The sequence below is a fragment of the Grus americana genome, chromosome 15, assembly GCF_028858705.1.
Source record: "Grus americana isolate bGruAme1 chromosome 15, bGruAme1.mat, whole genome shotgun sequence".
Taxonomy (NCBI): domain Eukaryota; kingdom Metazoa; phylum Chordata; class Aves; order Gruiformes; family Gruidae; genus Grus; species Grus americana.
This window is the reverse complement of record NC_072866.1, coordinates 11,913,334-11,934,091: the sequence shown is the minus strand read 5'-3', so window position 1 is coordinate 11,934,091 and position 20,758 is coordinate 11,913,334. Positions and strand designations below refer to the sequence as shown.

At 44.8% G+C, this 20,758-nt stretch overlaps 1 protein-coding gene across 3 annotated transcripts in view; it reads left to right on the top strand.

Annotated features, from left to right (window-relative positions):
- Positions 1 to 20,345, top strand: part of SDK1 (sidekick cell adhesion molecule 1) — a 412,431-nt gene extending 392,086 nt beyond the window's left edge. For 2 of the 3 annotated variants that reach the window (XM_054842564.1, XM_054842565.1), the window contains 5 exons: positions 2,073 to 2,237; positions 4,809 to 4,946; positions 6,920 to 7,040; positions 7,256 to 7,385; positions 14,138 to 20,345. In XM_054842564.1, coding sequence (XP_054698539.1) covers positions 2,073 to 2,237; positions 4,809 to 4,946; positions 6,920 to 7,040; positions 7,256 to 7,385; positions 14,138 to 14,410 — 827 coding nt within the window. In that variant the 3' untranslated portion in view covers positions 14,411 to 20,345. The remainder of the gene's footprint in view (positions 1 to 2,072; positions 2,238 to 4,808; positions 4,947 to 6,919; positions 7,041 to 7,255; positions 7,386 to 14,137) is intronic. The other variant, XM_054842566.1, reaches the window with a different exon arrangement.
- Positions 20,346 to 20,758: the final 413 nt, after the last annotated feature.

Genomic DNA, 20,758 nt, shown 5'->3' with positions numbered 1-20,758 from the left:
TTTATGAAAGCTCAGGCAATTCTAGCAATTATGGCAATATTTTATAGTCTGAGATGCATCTTCCTAGTATTGGTGGTTGCAACAATCTAACTTTGAAAATGCATCCCTCACTCCACCCTCTTAGAGAAACTAAATCCCAAGCTCCCTTTTTATTACATTGTAAGTTTACGTTGTAGAAATAATCTTGCCTTCTATTGCCCTGTAAAAGGGAAGTCAATATTTTATCTCTTGTTTTATAGCCATTGTAATATCCAACTAATACATAACAATGGTACATTATGATAACTTCATTATACTCTGATCATGCTGGTGAATAATGTATTGGTCTGAATTTTAAGCATGACAGAAAAATTACCTATTTTTATTGTTCTTCAGTATTTCTCAAACGTGGCTGGAACAATACATTTCAGCCTGCTTTTTGCATCCACTGAGACTGCCAATCCTCATGCTCAGAAAAGATGTAGTTTGGGGGTTGTTAGTCATTGTGTGTGTTGCTAGACATGCAGCACGGTACAAATTACCGAGCCAATATTTACTGATGCCAAAGTTAAAACATTCACATGGAAATGCACCTGCAGTGTTAATCAATCCATCTTTGCCGCTATTCCCTGTTGCACAGAAGTAGGCTAAGGGCCAAATTTTGCTCCGTTACACCAGCACAGTTCTGGAATTGCTGTGGTGACTTCAATTAGTTTACAGTCAGGTAAATGCAAAGCAGATGAGAACAGATTCCAGCCTTACAGCAGCAGAACAAGTCGCTGAGGGTAGCGCTGCTCGCTCCTGCTTTGTTGTTACCTTGATAACACCTCAAGCTGCAGAAGTCATGCTGATGCTCGAATCTCACAGTGCGGAGGGCTTTCTTTCAAAGCGGGCAGCTCCTGCGCCGGAGTCGTATCTATGCAGAGGTTATCATCGCATTCCCATTGCTCTGGGATGTGCAGAGAAGAATAGACATTGCTCAAACAACTTTGATAACTTAAAGCCCAACGGGATACTTGTGAGGTCAGATCTGTAAGAGCTACACTGGCTTAGGCTATCTGAGGGTTTGGCCCCGTGCGTAGACACTAACTCCATTTTGTCAGCGAAAGTGCTGGGCACCGATTGTTACTGAAAAGCAGTCGGTTTAGATTAATGGTCGATTCCTGCACTCAAAATTATTGACTGACATTTTTAATTATAGTTGGTATTGTTCTTACTGGTAACAGCATCCATCTTGTCGAAAGTTCTTTCCATTGTAGTCAAGTGAATATAAGATTACGAGTATGGATCAAGGACCAGAACAGTGCCTGGTCAGGATGCGCATCAGGATCAATGCCAGTGTGGCTGTTGAGAACCAAGGTTACCCTACTGAAACACTCCCGTCAGAATAGCACTGTGTTTCTAACAACTTTGAGAGGTTTATAATACAAACAAAACCTCATTCCTGTTTAAAAATGCATCACACAGACATGCGCTGCCGGCTGCGTGGGTTGTGCCACGCTGTGAGCCAGCACACACGAAGGACGTATCGCTATTGATATTGTGAAACAAGCAGCACTCCCGTGACACCAGTGACACCAGTCCACCAGGCACCAGTTCGTGCAAGGCCACAGTACTTCCCGCCAAGCCCCAAATCGCGCACCAGCATGCAAAGCCTGGCCTACACACTTCCATAGCGAAGTCAGTTTTGCAATGTAAAAAGCAGGCAAAACCTGTGCGATTAGGGCTCGTTAGCGTAGCAGGTTGTTTCGGCTTTACTTGCTCTGTCGAATATGAGGCATGCCGATGCAGTGACCTTACCTGATCAGGAGGGACCCAGATGGTCACGCAGGTCGCTGTGGGTGCTGCCGCAGGTTTCGGAGGAGGCCTCTTCCATCTGGGCGATTATAAGACCCCATCGTGAATAAATGCCTTTACAGATGGGGGTCTTGCAGGGCATTCTGACACGGGTGTGTATCACCGAGCAGCCTTCAGGTAAGCACGTCCGCTGCCTGTGGTTGAAACACACAATTAATGACAATTGTTTTTCGATGAGCAGAAGGACGTGCCAAGTCGCACAGTTCACGCCATTTCTCTCCTTGCTGCTTTCCTAGATGAAGGACTGTGGGATATGTTTGTGAAGGACATCCCTCGCAGTGCTACCTCCTACACAGTTGGCCTGGACAAACTCAAACAGGGTGTCACCTATGAATTTCGGGTGGTGGCTGTCAATGAATTTGGCTATGGAGAGCCAAGTGTTCCCTCTGTGGCAGTATCAGGTAATTATGGATTATTTTTTTAAATATCTTTCCTGATGGAATTTCTTGTGGTTGGGGGAAAGAGGGGGGAAAAAAAACCCCGAATAATCAAGGGCAGCTTGTTTTCACTCATTTTAGGATAAAACCAGAGTAATATAGTGGTGAATCGAGGGGTTGTTATTACAGTATGCTTTACTCTCAAGAGGGAAAAAGGATGCGTGCCATTTTTAAGTTTGACAAAGAACCTTCTCAGGAATTTCATGAGTGTTTATATGCAAGATCTCTTGCCCTAAGACTAATTTACACAGTCTACAATTAGTTTCCTTTTTCTCCTTTCCTAGTCTGTTGTTTTGTTTATTCTGCTTCCTTCTTTTTTCCCAGGGTTCTCTGATAAACATTTCGTGTGTTATTTTGTATCTAGCTCTCAAAAATGTAAAAGCGTAGTTTCACGAAATTATTCCTGATATCCTGTGCACTGGCAGTTCCAGTACGGTGTGATACCTCCACTCCCCATCATCAAAACAGCTCATTGGTGATGCTGTCGGGCTCTTCCCACCCTCCCTGCTCTCTTCTGCTTATTCCCAGTAAACAGGGCTATGGCTTAAATATATCCCTAAACAAATCCCTTTGAGCAACCCGGCACTCTGGTTTTCTGAAGGAACTTCAGTACCTCGAGAAGCAAATTCCACTCAGCTTGCCATGTCTGGGCAGCTCGAGTTCAATGGCCTGTTGTGAAGTGGGAGAGCTTGCCCTCATGAAAGCTTTGCTCAGGTCTCCTCTTACCCTTGCAGAGACAGCTGTACTCCTGGTTGCTTTTGAGCAAGAGGTTTCATCCTTGCTGTGTCAGCAAAGACAGACAAGAGAAATAAAAGAAACTGATAAAGCAGCTTTGTGATTCAAAATTCTGGAGAGTCCTGAGAACCTGGCAATGCTCCAGTATCTGGAGTGGCTTTTATCTCTTTGCTCCTCCAGTGAAAAGCATAAACACCATTCAACAGTTACCCAGCAGGCAGGAGTAGTAAATGCTGCTATCGCCGTCACGGCTGCGTTTGTCCTTACACAATTAACCACTTAGCCTGTGAGAGCTGTCTATGGATTTCAGTGTGAGTGCTACCCTTGCTTTTCTCCTTCAGGACAAGGGCATAGACAACCCACTTCAAACACCAAGAGTCAGTGTTTTTCCCATCTGTGGTTTCACAGAGGCTATAACACAATGTAAGGGGTCAGTAATCATGTCAGTCTTTCCTTTCCTGGAAGATATTATTCCTCTGAAGCCGGGCATGCAGCTTCTTGTGATGCTTTTTATAAATAAACCGCTTGTTTGTAAGTTCTCCACTTGAACAGAACTATTTAATTCACATCCTTTTGATGCTTCAGTGTTCATCTCAAATTGCTGCATGAAAGTAAGAGGTTTCCATTGAGATTCACAGTCATAAAAGTATAAAGCATTTTAGGCTGGCCACTTCAGCTAGCACAGGGAGGTATAAATTGTGCTAAATCTGCTCAGCCCAGCATGGCTTGTGCAGTTTGCCTTTAGGACTTTATTGGCCTGGACTGGCCTCCTAGCAAAGAAAGACCGTGGCTGCTTTTCACTGCTGCAGAATACCCAGTGTTCTGGAACAAATTTGAGCTCATACCACCAGGCTTACAACAGACTTATGTTTAGACCCAGAGCTCAGGATGGTTAGGGAAAGAGGGTGGCTGGGTTCAGTGATAGCGAGGGGTTTGGCTGAAGTTGGTCTCCTGGCATTGTCCGCTCCTACCAGGTGTTCTTCTACCTTATGGACTATGGGGAAATTATATACAACTGCTGAGTTGTGCCCCAGCGGCAGCATTTTTTTCAAAAGCTGAGGGTTGCTGACAAAGAGAATATCACCACAAGAAAATAACAATACTTGTTACTTTAAACCAGGACTGGCAAGATAACTCTAGAAAGGGGAAGTTAGTATCATTTTGTGTCTCAAATTAAGATTAAATGGGGTGAAATGACTGGAGATCGCACAAAATCCAGGCAACTGAATTGATACCCGTGTGCTGCACATCTGGCTTGGCTAAGCTGCTGGGGAAACGATATAGAGTAGCAGTGAACGTTGGAAGTTGAAGTTAATGGAGCTACTGAAAGACACTGAAGCGAGTGTACTTTGTTCCCTGGCACTGGCTGTATTTTTCAGACAGCCACTGAGCAGCATTGTGGTGAGGCAAACCTCTTAAAAAGTGGAATAATTGTGGGTCATGTCAGATATATCAGTGATTCCTTTGACCCAGGGAGTATTAAGCATACCCCACTAGTCAAGAAATGGAGGTGTGCGGAGCTGTGGGAAGAAACCTCCTTCTCTCCACTTGGTGATAAATTCTGCTGCTCTGGGTGTGTGAAAAATGCTTGCAGAGATGTTGGAGCCATGATATGCTCCTGTTCTCTTTGCCATCTTACGAGTGTCGGCAAGCAGTCTCACTGCAGAGTAGACTATGTTACCTCCTTTGAAAACCACTCTTCCCTGAACACAACTATAAATGCATCATTGACTGTGGGGAAGAAGAAAAAATTTTGAAGGAACGTAAAGAGGAATTGTTATTTGGTTTTTGCTCTTTCAGCACAAACAGAAGCCCCTTTCTACGAGGAGTGGTGGTTTCTGCTGGTGATGGCACTCTCAAGTCTGATCCTCATCCTCCTGGTGGTGTTTGCATTGGTCCTGCATGGCCAGAGCAAGAAGTACAAGAACTGCAGCACAGGTAAGGCATCAGCCCCGTGCTGTGCACGCACTCTGAAGAGCTGTGGGAATTAGAAATGTCTTTCCTTTGGACTCCTGATTTCATCAGGATGGACTTTATAGGTATTTTGTTTGGCAGGACTCGGATCTTTTTGCTATCTGGTTTGGTAGAAATGGCTTTTGCCTATAGCCATACTGGGCAAAGAGTGTCTGATCTTATCACGTTTTGGATGCTAACCAGCCATGGGCTTGGATAGGACAGCATCTGGAAGTCCCAGGGACTGTAGCAAAAGCCAAGGAGTCTGGGTCAAATGCTTGGCAGAAGACCACAGGAAATGAATGAGCTCGAGACTTCATTTAGGTTGTCATCATTCCCTGATAGAAGGGGAGGAGAAGGATTCTGCTTTTCCATGGCTGTGCCCAATGCAACTATTCTAGCTCTGTATGTGTGAGGACTATATCACAACTCCTTTATATTTAATAGAGTACCCTGTATCTCACATTCATGCCCTAAGCCAAGCTGCAGCTGCTGGGCTGGGGGCCAGGCAGCTAAGGAGGCGTCTTGGTTTTCTGGACCTGTTAGGCTTTAACACATAATGAGCATCAAGCTTTGGATTTTCCTTGAGTGACAATTTTTAGCAGTCTTTTTTCTGAAAGGAAGCAGGAGCTACCTGCTCATATAACTAGGAATGTTAAAATAGTCCCCTTTCAAAACGCTTAGTTCTTGAGCTTTGGATATTGTTTTTACCTTTTCTTCTTCTTACATGTTATAGTCCCTGAAGGGTTGTTCACATGTGTATTTCTCTGATAGTCTCCTCCACCTCCAGCAAGAAATTGCTCCGATGCCATGAGGTGCCAAAAAAGGCGCATTAATGAGTAGGATCAGGTGGATGGGTCTTTGCGCTACCTGTTCTTAGGGATTAATCTAATGAAGGAGTCTTCCAGGCAGTATTTAGTAATTCAGTCTCAAAGTTAAGATCTTTTCTTTCTTTGTAATTCACTTCTAACAAGTGTTAGAAAGTCAGATTTCAGTCCCATGAGACACAAGATGTATGAATACTGTGGCATTTTACCAAGTTAATACTATTACATATTTGTATGTCTCATGGGACATCTCTCATCTTCTTAGTTTTGCTCTGTGTTTAGGGGACAGACATGAAAAGACAGGTCTGACCTGTGCTGTCAGATATCAGTGTTCACACTGAGTTTTAATGTAGCCCTGAAATTGAAGCTGAGGATAAAGAACCTGTCTGCTGCAAAGGGGCGGGAGGCAACTGGTCCTTCTCCCCAGGACAGGAGCTGAGCTCAAACCTTTGGGATTACAAAGAATGAGCATGGGAGAGAATAAGCTCTTGCTATATTTGATCATAAGAAATAACATACTTTGCTCTATTTTGCCCTCTTCTTCCAGTCCCCTGTCCTTTTCCCTGCCTTACATTGTCCAGTGATTTCTCACATCTATATGTTATCCTCATTACAGCTCTGACAATTTTTTCCCATTTGCTATGCACTTACCCTTTCTCTTGCTTTCTTTCCTGCCTTTTTTTTTTCTCCTCCTTTTCCTCTTTTTCTGCCTTTCCTAGTTTTACTTTCTCTTGCTTTGCTTCAGTCAGCATGAATGGGATTCACAGCACCTGATTTAGGACATCTTCAGTGGCTACCTGAATTAGTCACCTGGTTTCTATTTATAGTCAAAAGACAAGAATAAGCACTTTTGGAACACAGTTCATCTGCACTATTTTAGATACTTACCTCCAAATGAAATGCATCCATCCGTGACTCACTCTTTCCCCTCTTTTGGCTCCTTCTGCCCATTCAGACTCCTGATGAGCTCCTCTCCTTTACTCTGTACTCATTTGCCAATAAGAAAGGTAAAGAGATTTTCAAATAATTAATGATGTCATAAAACACAAAGAAGGGAAAGTTAGCTCTTACAGTTGTATTTGGGGTAAAAGTGCCTTTGTTTCAGCTGAATCTTTCATTGCCTGGCTCCAGGTAAAACCATCTCCAATGTGGAAGAGTCGGTCACCCTGGATAATGGAGGCTTCACTGCTCTGGAGCTCAACAGCAGACACCTGAACATCAAGAGCACCTTCTCAAAGAAGAATGGAACCAGGTAGGAAGCTGGGAAGCTCTTGGAAATGGCTCTTATCTAGCTTCAAGCAGCTGTTAAATGGGCAAAGGAGAGATACTGCTGTCTGGAGGATCTAGGGAGGACTTTAATGCCCAAGTCACTGTCCCAGGCTGTGATTCTGGCTTCTAAGCATGATTTAATTGTGTCATTTCAGAGAAATTACAACATCTCATACACTCAGCCTTTACATTTCCTAGGTCTCCTCCTCGCCCAAGCCCAGGAGGGCTGCACTACTCTGATGAGGATATCTGCAACAAATACAACGGAGCTGTGCTGACCGAGGGCTTGGGCCTGAACGAGAAGCCCTTAGAAATGTCGGAGTCAGAGGTAAGGGTTTCCCTTTGCCTTGCAAATGTTGTCCAGTCACTGCAGACATTTGTTTCCCCGCTGAATCCTGGCAAGTCTTTGAAGCCCCAATCCCATACCTGTGTTAGTGTGTTGGCATTGTTTGTCTGTCTTGGGGACTTTAAAAGGTCCAGTTCACCAGGCTGTTCACATCATATCTTAAAATTAAAACATCAAAGGAAAGAATGACAAGCAGGACCGAGCCAGGGCAGATTGCAGACCTGGCCTTGGCAGATATTCAGTTTTCCAGTGTTACACGGAAAGGCAAGCGCAATCAGCCAGCCAGCGTGTGCTGACCTCTCTGGAAGGGGCTGTGCATCCCCTTCTGCCTGTGGGCTGCAAACTTGGAGCACTTTTGTGAAAACGTATATATGCTGCAAAATAACCATCTGGATGAGGTTGGAGGTGGGGATACGCTTTGGATTGTTGCACTGACTGAAGTATGGGATGCGGTTTGAAGTTTTCACAGTGCCTTTTCTAGACAGCTGCAGCAAACAGCGAGATTCAGCAGAGTGGTCTTGCGTGGTGATAACTGCGGCCTCTGTTACAGAGGGAGTAAGTGGGGCATAAGTAACCTGCCAGGGAGCACATAGCCACGGCTGTGAGAGCCCAGCGTTCAGGTTTCTCAGCACCCCAGTCCTCAGCCTTAGTGTAATTCAAGAGGAGCCTTCTGCTCGGGTTGCCTTCAGCCTCTGTTCTCCGAGGAAGGTGGGTGTACGCCAGCGTTATCCATCTGGCAGTGCTCCTTCTTGTGTCTTACATCCCCTTTAAGAAGAAAGTAAGTGCTTGCGGTCTGTAAAAGCCCAACGGTGACCAGAGGCAAATAGACAGACTTTAAGGGACATCCAGAAAGGTAAATCTGTCTCTAAAATTGTGTGTTGTCAGCTGAGATCCTGACGAATCTTAACTGACAGCACAAGAAGCGAGCAGTGGGCCAAACCACTCCAAACCTGACCCTTTTAGCAAGAATAAATCAAGAGCAGCAAGTAGTGAAAGAAGATGACGGTTTTCATCTGTAGCTTTTCTGCACCTGCAGCTACAGCTGCTTTTCCCGGCTACCTAGCTCTCACCTCCTGCTAATTACCACGGACAGCCTGCTGCTTTGTGCTGCCCTGTGGCCGACCCGACGTGCAGGCAGCTTTCCGTGGTGCAGCTCAAGCTGCTGTCTATGCAATGCACAAGCGTTACCCTCCAGATTAAACCCATAGTGCTTTGGTCATGTCACTGTAACAACCCAGCATTAAACCTGTCATTAAAACAGTTTGCTGAGCGTGATCATGAATTTAGCACTGGCACCTTTTGACATTAATTTCAATGCCCCATGTGGTATTTCCTGGTAATGCGCAAAAGTCTACTTGCAGGGTGTCATTACTGCCTTCTATATGCACTGTTTGTACAGCATAGAAGAAAGTGATTTATTTTTTTTCTCAGGCTATTATTAATATTATTTATTTACTGTGTATTGCAGTTGAGCCTGGAGGTCTCAATTGATATTCTAGGGTTTTTGTGAATCTGGGTGTGCATGTGAGTATGTGAACAAAATGTGCCTCCTGTTTTTCCTTGGGGCTTAGATATGCAGCCCTTCTGTATAATGTCTTTGATGCTTGTTGTTTTTTGTGGTGGGGAGTGCTTTTAGGCATGAAATGTTAACAGGCTCCCAGTAGAGGTAGCAGTAGGATATGCTGCCTTTTGATCGGCCTGAAAATGCTGTTTCTGTTGGCTAGTACAGACAGGAGGTGAGGGTGGGTTGGGGCAGGGGTGGGTACAGATGTTTGACCACTCTCTTTTCAAGTATTCATGTACCTATTAGCTCTTCCTTTTTGTCTTTTCTGTTCTTTTTGTTTCTATTCTCAAAGGAGATCTTAACAGACAAGCTCTGTTTTCTGAGAATTTCAGAATTTCCATCTCTCTTAGCAGGCAGAAATGTTTCCCATTATATGAAGAGTTAAAGATATCTTTTTATACAAGACCTCTACATAGGTTTGATTCTCTGCAGCAAAGAGGGTCCCGATGCTGTTTTTCTCTAATGCATCTTTGCATGGATCTTAAATTCCACTTAATACGATGCATGTCAGGGCAGGCAGGGCCAAAACCGTGCTTTCGCTTTCAACCTGCACGTCATCTTACTGCTGCTTAGTCTTACCCCTGTTGCCTGAGGCGTCAAGATTTTCTATGGAAAAGAAGAAAGCTCACTGGCTTCAAGTCTCATGTGGTTTGCTGAACACGAAGAAGTCTGCGAGAAACTCTCGGGCTGACTGACTGCACTACAACACAGCTGCCCAGGAGCCTTCCTCCCAGCTCCCTCCTGATGAGGAGAGCACGAGAGAAACAAACAGAAAATGAAGCAGACCAAGCAGTACTCTTAATATTCATAAATCAAGTGGTTAACTTACTCCATGTCATGAAAGCCAAGCACCAGTACTGTTAATGAGGTTAAAGTAGTTTAATTGGCAGGTATGGAGCAAGAGAGTGCTAAGAGTGTAATTTCTAAATGATTAATAATAATAGGCCTTTAGATAATGAGTCAAGTGGACAAGGCTCTGGACAGATAATCTGAAGAAATTTGGTGTTCACCATGTACAGAAATTTGATGATATATCTGCAGCGTCACCCAGCCATGGAAGAGCAGTTTTGCAGGAGAGTAGGGAAGGGTGGTGTTTGTTCATTTGTTCTCACCCATCCTTGTGGTCTCCCAAAAACGCTTTTCAGGAGATAGTACTCTCACAGACTGCACACATTATCAGTCAGTGCTGAATGCTGGTGATGCTTCGGTCTTCCCAGCTGCTCTCTGCAGTCTAATTGACTTTCACTTTCTCACCTCTGTACGAAGATATTGTAAATTTCCACTTAACACTTAATAGGGAATACGATTTAACTTGTTTCCGATAAAGTTCTCCAATGATTTTGACACGTTGGGCACCATGCGGAAACTAGCTGCAGGTGACACATTAAATAAGTAAAGGTTCTCATGTCCGGTGAAATCTGTTTGCCTGCTAGGTTACCTTGTCTCTTTTACAGCATATTCATTTCATGGCAACCAAAAGAAACTGCTGCCATCTATGTTTTTAGAAATAATCTCATAAGGTTGTTTCTTAGGCAGTCACTTAAAAAAAAAAAAAAAATATAATTGGAACTATTTTCAAATTTCCCATTGACTAAGCTAGCCAACTCTGGTCACTGACTTGCCTCTGAACAGCACCTGTGCATTTCATGCTATCAATAAAATACGTAAGTAGCCTCTCCTTTTCTGTATTTGTTGTTTCATAGGCGTCCATGCACCTTTGGTTGACAGTCTGTAATGTCACCGCACACCCAATCCCGCCCCAGCCTATGGAGGTTTCCAAGGTAACAAAGCCACAGTCGCAGGGAAGGGAAAAAACTGAAAACAAAGCAAAAAGCCCTGCAGCATTTCTATTTACTCAATAGTTTAAAAACCACTAAAAAGTAATCCTCTAGTATAAGCTGTCTGTATTGTCATGCAAAACAGGTTTATCTTGCTACTCCTTGATTTTCATCAGGGCAGAGAGGGATGTGGGACCGCAATTTAAAGAATTCCTTGCTGGTAAGAGTGGTTATTAGTACCTCGTTCGGAGCAGACCTTAGAAAATACTTCAGAAACACGGATGGAATAGTCAGTTCCTGCCTGTTCTGAAGGAAACACAAAGAAAACACGTTTTATCGACACTAACAAGTAGGTTATCCTTTCCAGCATCAGTGCTAATGATGGTGAAAGGCTGAAGTTAGGGCAGCTATATCTGTTTCATGAAAGTCATTTCCGAATGGCGGCGCTTGCCTTATTTACACCAAATTAGTGTTCTCTTTAAGTTGGTATAATGGGCTAATTAACAGACAGATTATCAGCACGTGGTATTGTTCAAACTCCCTCCTTCTGTTTATGGCAAGTTCAAGCGACACTGTATTTCAAATGGCAGCAGCCCATCTAAAACCATTCCCAGTATTTCTCCTCTGTATTATTTTGACTCCTGGCAATCCCAAAAGAACTTGGCTTAGGTACAGAAATTATATTAGCTTTGTGGGTGAGTATTTTTCTGCTAGCGATGGACAGAAATCAAGTGCCTGCATCAGTATTATTCTATCAAGTCATGTGTCGGTCTTCTGGATATAACTTCTTCTCAGTATTTCTTCTTGGAGCTTCCAGCCTTGTAATTGTCTTTATGTTTCTATATGTGTGTGGGGACATCAGGAAGACCAGTAAGGAAGCACTAGAAGTTTGTGGGGTTTTTTTCTCCTTATGTTTATGACACCTCAACTCAGCTGTGATCCATCTTTTCAGTGGGGGCTTGTTTCTTTGGGGGGTGGCTGAGCACGTCCGAGTCAGTAAGAGTGACGGTGGATTGGGGAAGGAGTCAGGAGACATGGCCAGGGCAGTGGTAGCGTTGTGCCTTTGATGGAGGGAGCACATCTGTGATAGCTAGAGGAGTTCACACCTTCAGGTGCTGCTTCTGGTGAGTGATCCGTAACGCCTCTGCTCAGAATGTAGAGACTTTTCTTCTGGATGCCTACATCATCCCCCAGCTTACCAGGCACTTTTAACCTTAACATTAGACAACGGAGCTGCAGCAGAATGTTTGGAAATGTAGGCTGGTGCAAAGTGCAGCACCTTGATTCTCGATAAGAACAGAGGAAACGTGGGTTTGGGGATCTTTTGGTCTGCAGGTAAAGTTGGTTGCTTCTGCTGCTGAGGACCAGCCTGCCTGAGCTATTGCTGCCTGCTGCCACATCTGCAGTCATCAGAGGCACTCTTGTTGGAGCCCCTTACGAAAATAGGCATGGCAGTGCTGGTGAGATGTTCCCTGAAGCCCTACCAAGACTCTTGAGCTGCTCTCTGCACCCACTGGCTGTGAAGGGGTCCAAATCTGGGGATATTCCAGGCACGCCGCAAACCCCACCTCTTCAGGAAGGTCTTGGGGAGGGAGTGGGGTGTTGGCTTCCCGAGGCTGGTAGCTGGTGCAAAGGAGAATTTTTCTAGGAGATACACTTGCTGAATTCCTCTGGAATAATTATTAAATGCTGGTAGGGTTTTGTTGTAGTATTAATTTCGTGTCAAGGCACCTGAGGCTTTGCATTCTTAAAATAATCGAGCAGTACATAACTCTGAAAGAGCCAAAGCATGGGTAACAGTTGAAGGGAAAGTTTGCAAAGCTGTAAAGAGCTGCTTTGTTCAGACTTTTGGAAAATGCCGGGAAAAACGTCTCTGCTCTGTCCATCACCCTCTATGCTGGAAAATGGGCATGAAATAGTATTGAAGCAGCTACCTAAGCAAAGAAGTGGGATGATGGATGCGGTGCCCTTTTCAAACGATGGTTCGCAAGGCATTTGAGGATTGTTCTTCAGAGACCATTAAAAAGGAGCTTTAGAGGAGGAGAGACTAGTTGTGTGGCAGGCAGGATCAAGAAGGATGTGTGTTTGCTGTGTGGTGTCATAGATCAGAATGATACCAACCTTTTGAAACTAATTGCAGCAACGAACAGTTACGAGCTGCACTTACCCATCTCTCTCTTGTATGTCTTAGGCAGCTTCTACTTTGATATTTAATTGCTTTTAGAATCAGCTGTGCAGATTATTGGGGGGGAAGGAATAAAAGCTTTAGCATACTTAAACCAGAGATTTTAGAGAAGACATGAGATATGGAAATGACTGGGTAAATGTTTGTATGTTGTATGGGATGTGGCTGTTATTGGTGGGAACGTCAGTGGGAACAGAAGGAAAATGTGCGCTCGGATACCGTGGCCAAGGCTTTGCTGTGGTCTCTGTGCTCGGAGGAGATGTATGGGCCCTCTGTGATTCCTCCAGCTGTATCACAGCAGCAGTACTTCAGAGGAGGGGCAGATGCACAGAGCTTATCTGGCTTATCTGGTTACATCTCAATAGAGCTCCTGCTTGAGAGTGATGTGAGCTTTGAAGCTCTCCACGCACCGTGCATAAATGTTTCAAGGGGTAAGATCCACTCCGGATGCAGAACTGTGCCTGAGCCATCCCAAGGAAGCAACCCCTCCTGCCTGGCACTTCTTCTTTTCCAGATTTTGCATTCTCTTTCTTCTGTCGCCGCTGGTTGTGTGCCTTGCTGTACCACCAATAATCAGCTGGAACACACAGACGAGTTGCCTGGAAAAAAAATGATTTTGCTTAATTCCCTTTCAGCGATACAACTCATTTTCAATACTTAATGGGGCTTGCAGGCCAGACTCAGAGTACTCTGCAGGTGGCCTGGTCTGACCACCGCAAGCAGCAGCACATCTGGCTAACTTCAGTGCCTTTGCAGGAGAGGCATTCTTTCTGTCCCTGCATCAGAAGAAGAGATATTCTCAACTGCAATTGTAATTGCAGTCTTGTTGATTATGTGATTGAAAGCTCTTGGTTTCCCTATGACGTCTCTACACTTCCCTGCATCTTGTGTCAAAATAGGAACTCCTCGCTCCCGCTGCAGCATTCTGCAGTGAATTAGAACGGATTTCTCTGCATCTCTTATCACCAGCGTTTGTCGGGGGACTCTCCCTCCAGCAGCAAAGCCTGGCTAAACCAGAGGACAGTGCTTTTCTGTATTCCAGCATGTATTACCCTTGGACTACAAACCATCCTACCCTAAAATTACAGCTTTTGTCAGCTGGTGATATTAAACTTGTCTCTAATTTCTTTTAGAGTGGAACAGCCTAAATCATAGATGCTAATGGCTGATTTTTTTTTAATTTATTTTTTTTTCCCTGATGCTCTAGGCCACTGACTCAGATTATGAAGACGAGTTGCCAAAGCACTCCTTTGTGAACCATTACATGAGCGACCCCACCTACTACAACTCATGGAAGCGGCAGCAGAAAGGGGTGAAGCACCCGGCATCCTATAGATACGAGGAGTGCGCCGCCAGCGAGACAGAACCCTATTTCCAGACTGTCATCACGACACAGAGCTCAGGAGGGGTGTACACCCCAACGGGACAGCCCGCGCCCGGCTCCCGGACTCCAGTGACAGGGTTCTCCTCCTTCGTCTGAGACGGGGCTGGAGGATACAGCCGAACCGCCGGCGGCACTCGGAGGGACCCGTCGCAGTGACTGTGTGTGTGCGTGACCGGTGTGGTGAACTGTGGGTAACTTCTCTATCAGGGTAGAAATGGATGGGAACACGAATGAGGCTGGTGGGTTTTTTTTTTTTCTGAAGACAATCAACTCTAAAAATATGGAGCTGAACTAGTTGAACCTTTGTTTAAAAAAAAAAAAAAAAAAAGGAATTCTGAAAAGTGATGATTTTAACCACTTGTGAATAGTAGGGGTTTTTTAACCGCTTTTTGTAACACTGCTTCAGGAAGCAGCTCCCATGCCCTTCTCTTCCCTCTTTGTTTCTCTCCCCTCCTCCTGTCCCCCATTCCCACACAAGGAGGTGAATTCCCTAGATGCAGCGAGTGACTTTGTGATGTGATTTGAAGAGAAAACATAAAACCTCCCAGGCTCCTTTTTCTTCCTTTTTCTCTACTCTTTTTTTTTCTTTTTAATTTTTCCCTGTCATCAAGGTCAAGTAAGAAAATATAGAAAAGGGACAAATTTTTACGTGAAAAGCGGACACCTCCCCTCTCCTTTTCTCATTGCTGCTCCCCGCACTAGGAGCGCTGGCTGATCAACTTAGGCTCAGATGTGTCACTGTGTCTGCTCCAGGCTCACTACCGGTGTGTTTATACCGAATTGCTGGCCTGCTTTTCTTCCTTGTTCAAATGGGACCTGCTCCATTCTTTAAATATTCCAACTCCAGGGCCTTTAGAAGAGGAGATGGCTCGAAAGAGCATTGTAGGCAGCGGTGGGTGGAACAAGCGGGAAGAATTCAGATGCAAGGTCCATTTATTTTTGGTGTGGCTCTTGTCCTCCCTCGTGGACTGCATGTGCCATTTGAATCGGTCATTTTTTAAGTCAAAGGACACAACCCAGCAAGCCAGAGGAATCTTTCAACTAAGATTGCAGTGACAAGCTAGAGAGTCTACTAATTGATGAGGTTTTTGATCATCAAAGTTATCCAGCCCTGTCAATAGAAGTTGAGCATCCTTTCTCACCCAGGCTCTGCAGTGCTGCTTACCGGTCTGTAAAAAAGAACACAGTAGCTGGGTTGGTTTGATTTTATTTTTTTAGTACAATGACACATCACACAGACTGGGTGAGTTTTGGTATCCACAGGTGCCTTTTATTGATTCTTCAGCTTCATATCTGGGAGAAGCAACAAAGTGTCTCCAAATAAAGCTAACCAGGTTTTTCAAGCATTAGGGTCATGAATTACCTTGTGCACGTTTACAGGCTGCTTTGTGCACTTGAAGGTACAGCCTTTGGAAAGTAGAGAGGGAATTTTTAGTTTATTTTCCATCCTTTTGTATAGCTCCCTTTTTGTTTTCTTCTTTTCTATCTTTTTCCTGAGTCTGCCCTGTTTAGCAGCAAGTGGTTTGCTCACAAGGAAGTTGTCAGGGGTTTAAAGAATCCAAGTCCAGCCCTTGGACCTAGCAAGGTTCACCAGACTTTTCACTGCAAGAGTTGGAAAGGTGAGTTTGGAAGTAGGCAAGTCCTTGCCACTCCGGTGTCTGGCACTTCCTCCCAGGTGGATCTAGGTCAGCCAGGAAAGTTGGTATCCTGCCACTTGCTAACGTCCCGTCAGGGCACGTGTGGGCACTGCTACTATTGCAAATTGGCCCTGTCCTCTCCGGAGGGATGCGGGACAGCTGTGGCACTGGGTCATAGTGTCTTCAAGGCAGGTTGTTGAAACCAACCTGGTGTTGATTGTGGTGGCTGCCTGTTCCTACCCATGGGGGCTGGTTAGAAGTAGCCTGGTGGCACCTCACCTGAACAGGTGAGGTCCAAGGACAAGCTCAGCCTTGCTGTCACCTTTCAGTGCCTCTCGGATAGGGCAGATGATCTCAGAACTGCTTTTACTCTTTGCACTGCTGTTCCTGGTGCATACAGATTCTGGATAGCTTTGGCACTGGATTGCTCTTTCTCTCCAAAGGCTTCAGAAAGAAAAAGTTCAAAAACCAAAAACTCCAGTGGGTGTGTTTAAGGGCTTTTGAGTTTGGGATAATGATCCACAGCTCATTAGATGGCAAGGGATGTGCAAATACACAGGCTTGAGCCAAAACCCTGTGAGCCATCCCCCTCTCTGCACCTGGATAGGATGTGTGTGGGATGGAGAAGGGGCTCCAAAGAAGATGACGTGGCGCTTATTGTGAAAAGGAATGCAAAGCAAACAAAACCCCACTGCCTTCTGCGCACTTTGACTGTTCTCTTAAGCCATATGGACTTTGCTTTAATTACTGAACTGACAAAAATTTGTTTGCAGTCTGAGTTTTTTGTTTCTTAGACAAAATTATCTACAGGACTTTTCTTCTTTGTTATTTTAATATATCAAATTACTTATTTTAAACACCTTATATATGTGTGACATAGCAATGCAATTGCTGTTGGAATTTTAATGGTGCTTATCCAACAGGTATGAGAGGTAGTGCTACAGGAGGAGGCTTTCGAGGACCCCTAAGGACTTTAGGGATGTAGATTAGTAGAAAGTAGATCAAAGATGAAGAGCTTGCTCCAAAGGAAAGCGTAGTGTGAGTAGCTCCGTATCTCCTGAACATTGCCAGATCTGAATTGGTGTAAGGTGCAGTTGATCCCGGGGCTGATCTGATACCACATTGAGCAAAAAAGCAAGGAAACCATGGGGAATAAAGGAAATAGACTCTGTGGCCACTGCTGCACTGAAGGACAACGTGGGCAGCAACACGATCTGTACGGAGTGAGGAGAAGAGACTATGCCTTTTTTCTCAGAGCCATCCACGACTAAAGCCTGAGCTTGCTGAGCAGCTGCTGGGTTGGCTGCGTGGCCCTTTTCTTCTGACTGCTGCCGAAATAACAGGTTAGGTGTGATTGCTTTAGGACCTGTTGATCCGAACAAAGGTATTTCTGTTCCAGTCCAGTCCACACTATTGTCACTCTCGGTTTTGTTTTGTTTAGGAGTTGGCTTTTCTTACATGTGGGTTTATTTTACTTAGGCATTTGCAGAGCGGGGAAGTGCACTGCCCTGCTCACCCCTAAGATGAGCATCAGATATGTGTTCTGCTGCCCAGGATCCCATGCAGCTACATGCATGATGCCTGTGCCTTCTTGTTAGCATGCTGTACTTGTAAAATATGATTAATGGGTAGGTTTTATTTACCTCAGATATCAGGTAAATTGTTCTATCTGGAAGGAGACACTCCATCAGTTAGCAAGAAAGCTCTTTTTCATAGCTGTAATCTTTGGGAATCACAGCCTTGAAATACGACTTTTAAACAGTAGTTGTCATGTTACAATAACTTCACCCATCAAATCCGCTTCTGTTTCCATCTTCCTGTTTAGAACAGTCTTGAAAAATGAAGGCTTATATTTAAAATGCCTTCTTAGGATATTTTATTTGTATTTATTTATTTACTTTCCCATGTTTCTCAGGTCTCCTGGTGGCTGTTACTAAAAAATAAAAACAACTTCATGAAATGACCAAGGGAGACATTTCAGGGAACGGTTTAATAGGAGCTCGTTTTTCATGCAATAGCCATGGAAATATCCAATTTCCTGCAGGAAAGAAGTGCCCAAGTCTTCACCCCCCTCCCAGGGCTGAGATGACACCAGCCGCCACCGTCAGCGATGCTCCCGGCACTCCCAACAGCACTGAACCTCAGGTTGTCCCTGTCATAAATCACATGAGTGAAGGAGCTGTGCTGTTCCAGCCCACTCTACGCGGTGCGTTTTATCCCCCAAAAGTCCGTATCGCACTTGGTGTGTCCCCCACCATAGCCCACCCCCTTGGGCGGAGTATTTTCCATTCTCATCTTTTAATGCTCCGATGCTGGCACACGACCAGCGCTGCTGGGGTGCGAGCGGCAGCGTGAGAAGGGACAGGAGAGGGCACTGTTTTGCTTTCATCGGTGGCAATCTCTTTTTCCCCAGCCGGGGAATCACCCGTGCGAAACCCCTTCGTGGGGAGGGCAGGGAGAAGCGAGAGCACAGAAAGCAAAGGGTTTCATCAGCATTTCCTGAAGGAATCACCCTGTGGCCAGCGATCCTGCTTTTGGAAGCAGCTGACATTACTGGAGAGAAGAAAAAAACCATACTGAAAAAGAAACTAATCCATTACCCAAAAGGATTTTTTTTTCCCCCTCTTCATTTTGAGTGTTAAAACCAGCGATGCTTTGCAGATGGGCCAATATCTCATTTTTCCTGCTTATACCCAGGTCTCTGCCAGAAGCTGCTTAGCAATTGTTTAGAATAAATATCCAAGTCTGTCTTGACATGGGGCTACATTTATTATCCTTGTCATTGCTTCCCTCAAGAAATCCATTGGGTTATCCAAAGATTATCCAATCTGCTCTCCAAAAGGGGAGGTGAGATAGCTATTTATACATACAGAGTGCTGGTGTCTTCTCCCACTTGCTGATTTCAGATAAGCAGGGCAACTGGTTTTAGAAAAATCCTTTTAGAAAAGGAATTTATCAGGAAACTTCAAAGAAAAAAAAAAGCCAACAAAAAATGAAACACAAGAATTATAACCTTTGGCAGGGCCATTAGAAATCTTGAAGTCCTAGAAACCCGTGACATGTAAGACTGAATATGATCCCAAAACCTCCTGTCTTTAGCGGTCTCCTTTATCAATAGCAGCCAAAAGGGCACATGCACTGCGGGGTTATATTTGGAGAGGAAAAGCCATCACAGAGCAGTTGCTAGATGGGCAGGTTGTACTGCAAACAGCTTCATTTGACCTGGAGTTCCTGCCGGTTCCATCACATTTCTTCGGTTGTTTTTAATAGGTTTTTTCCGGCATGTGTGGAGCCCATACAACATCATGGCATTAGTAGAGGTCACGTAGGGAGAAGTATGTCCCTGTGGGTGTTTACGCAAAGCCGCACGCATGACAATGTGGTTGTACAGTATCTATTGAAATCTCTTTATGGAAAGCCACCCTTGAACTAGGAACACGCCCCAAGACTGAACGTGCTGGGCTGGGCATGGGCCTTAAATAGCTTCACCTGACAAGTCCCTTCAGTTCTTTGCATTTCTGTATTCTGTTTCTTTCCCTCACGTTGCCACCCCCAGCCTTCCCAGACAAATAAAGTTGGCTTGCACTTTGTGAAGGTGTAAAGTTTGCTGCCCCCGGTAGTAGAGAGCCACAACCAATAAGCACACACGTGACACATGGGACAGGTGAGGTATGTTTGAAAAAGGAGTGAAATACCATTGGGACTTGAGATTCAGGCTCTGACTCAGAATTTTATCTTCTCAAAGTTGCCACCTGCCGATTTTAAATGGTCTTGGAGCCACAAGACTTGGCAGGAAATTCATTGTTTTGATGCTGTTTGATCACTGTGCACTTTCTTGGGGCTTGAACTGCTGGATATAGAGACTGGAATGGGGCTACAGAGCTTAATATCAAAGTGTTTTCCCATGTATGGCCGATTCTCTAGATCTGGGAATGAAACCTTTCTGCTAATGTGACGTGGTGGTGTTCTGCAGGTGGGACACCTGGGAAGTGCCACCGGCGCTCCCCCGTTGATGTCGTTAAGCTCCCTGGCAGTGCTGGGATCTGTCACGGTGCAGTGGGAGCTCTCGGGTAGCAGAAAGGCGTGAGAACACGGTATGAAGGTGACTTTGTAGCCGGTCACTTTGCCACTCTTGGGATGGAGTCCATCCTCCGGTTTGGTATCTGCTGTCAGCTTAGGGGTAGGACCACCTTACACAGCTGTGTTTGAGTTACCCTTCGGTGTACTGCGGTTATCGGATTGTTGCTTTTACTTCAGTGTCTCCTTGGGGATTTGCCCTGGATTTTTGTTCCACACCTCTTGTTAGCCTCACCTTCACCACTCCACTATTTTATATGAGAAAGTTACTTCTTCTTTTGCAAATTTGCTTCTAATTAAAAGAACCCTTTTTGAAATGTATGTGTCCTTGGTACATTCATTTAGTGGTGTTGGGGGGAATATTTTCCAGCCTCTTCTGCTATTTTTGGCTTGAATAAATTTCTGGGTGCCTTGCCAGCATGCTCACGAGTTAACAGCTCAGGACGGTGAAAACCTAACAGACTGAAATTCCTTGCTGTTAGTTCTGGGCTGTAAAATCTTATAATCCCCTGCTGCTTTTCAGCTAAAATGACATTCCTAAGTAGTTTCCACCCAAAATTTGATCAGCCTTAAATATTTTGTTATTTTGCGGTGATAATCTTCCTCCGAATCCTTAATACAGGAGAGTCAAAACCCATTCAAAAAAGGAAACCCATGGGGCCACCATTTTGTACACCTTCGTCCCGCCGCAAATAACGTTTGTCCTCCCCTGCAGCGGTGTAGCAGCCGA